Source organism: Aureococcus anophagefferens (assembly GCF_000186865.1).
Source record: "Aureococcus anophagefferens unplaced genomic scaffold AURANscaffold_100, whole genome shotgun sequence".
NCBI lineage: Eukaryota > Pelagophyceae > Pelagomonadales > Pelagomonadaceae > Aureococcus > Aureococcus anophagefferens.
This window is the reverse complement of record NW_008705649.1, coordinates 1-1,427: the sequence shown is the minus strand read 5'-3', so window position 1 is coordinate 1,427 and position 1,427 is coordinate 1. Positions and strand designations below refer to the sequence as shown.

Sequence of the window (1,427 nt, the reverse complement as noted above, 5' to 3'; positions counted from 1 at the left end):
CGTCGTTGGCCGCGGCGACGGCGCTCGCGCGCGCGGCCAGGGCGGCCTTGGCGCCCTGCTTCCAGGGCTCGCTGTTCTTTGGTCCCTGGGCTTCCAGTTTCTTGGCCGCTTTTCGCTTCTCCGCGGCCTCGCGCGCGCGCTTGAGGAAGCCGCCGGAGAGCGTCGGCGGCGGCGGCGCCTCGACCTTGGGCGCCGGCCGCGGCGGCGGCGGCGCCGTGAGGTACTTGGGCGGCGGCTTGGCTTCTTTCGGCGGCGCGGCCTCCTCCGCCTCCTCCGCGTCTCGCTCGCCGCGCTGCGCCGCCGCCTGCTGGTCCCGGAGGGCCGCGAGGGCCTGGCGCGCCGCCGCGGCGACGCCCCCCTCGCCGGCGCGCGCCGCGACGGCCTCGAGGTCCGCGGCCGCGCCCGCCCAATCCTCGAGCTGGCCCCGCGCGACGCCGCGGCGGTAGAGCGCCTTCAGATTGCCCCCGTCGAGCGCGAGGGCGTCCTCGCAGGCCGACGCGGCCTTGGCCGCGTCGCCGCTCCGCAGCGCCGCGAGGGCCAGGTTCAGCGCGATGGCGAGCCGCAGCTGCGCGGCCTTCTCCGAATCGCCGGCGCCGGCGACGGTGGCGAGGGCCTCGCCGAAGGCGGCGACGGCCGCCTCCCACTGCTCCCTCTTGAAGTATTCCTGGGCCTCGCGCTTCCGCGCCTCGGCGACGACGAGCGCGGGCTGCGCGGCGACAAAGGCCGCATTAGAGGCTGCCATCGATAGGCGACTTATGGGCTGCAATGAGCCTTCAAGGTCGGCCAAAACTGCGCAAGCAATGCGTGTGCTCGTGGTGCTCCTCGCGTGCTGTGCGAGCTCCTTCGCGCCAAACCGGCAGCGCGCGCGCTCCTTCGCACCAAACCAGCAGCGCAGCTGCATCGCGCCGACGCACCAGAGCACCTCCCACGAGAGACATCGGCCGCGCGCGTCGGCGGCGGACGACGAAGAGAGCGACGGGCTCTGGTGGGAGCCGGCGGAGAACGACATTGTCGAGTACGAAACGGGCGACGGCGACGCGCTCGGCGTCGGCGTCGTGTTGAACAGCGGCGCGATGCGGCGTCTCCCGCGCGCGCGATGGCTCGCAAAAACACGTCTACCGCAGGCGAGATCCACCCGCTCTGCGTCTTCGAGGACGGCGGCACGACGTTCGTCTGGGACGAGGAGGTGTCGAGCGTCCCCGGCGATTCCGCCGTCCGCGTCGTCGACGACGTCTACCCGACGACGCGCCAGGCGCAGCGCGGCGTCGACAACCCCCACGGCGAGCACGCGGAGGACGTCTTCCTCATCGAGGCGGGCGTGCTCGACGACCGCGTCGTCGTCGCCGTGCGGCCCGAGCGCGACATCGTCTGGTAGGCACAACAACATTAAGAGAGGGGTCGTCTCTCTCACAGGAAGGGGGTCCAGC

At 73.0% G+C, this 1,427-nt stretch overlaps 1 protein-coding gene across 1 annotated transcript in view; it reads left to right on the top strand.

Annotated features, from left to right (window-relative positions):
* Nucleotides 1-1,375, top strand: part of AURANDRAFT_68337 (hypothetical protein) — a gene marked incomplete at both ends in the record, with an annotated part of 11,343 nt that extends 9,968 nt beyond the window's left edge. The window contains one exon of the mRNA XM_009043999.1: nucleotides 1,125-1,375. Within this exon, the coding sequence (XP_009042247.1) occupies nucleotides 1,125-1,375 (251 nt within the window). The remainder of the gene's footprint in view (nucleotides 1-1,124) is intronic.
* Between the last annotated feature and the right edge of the window lie 52 nt (nucleotides 1,376-1,427).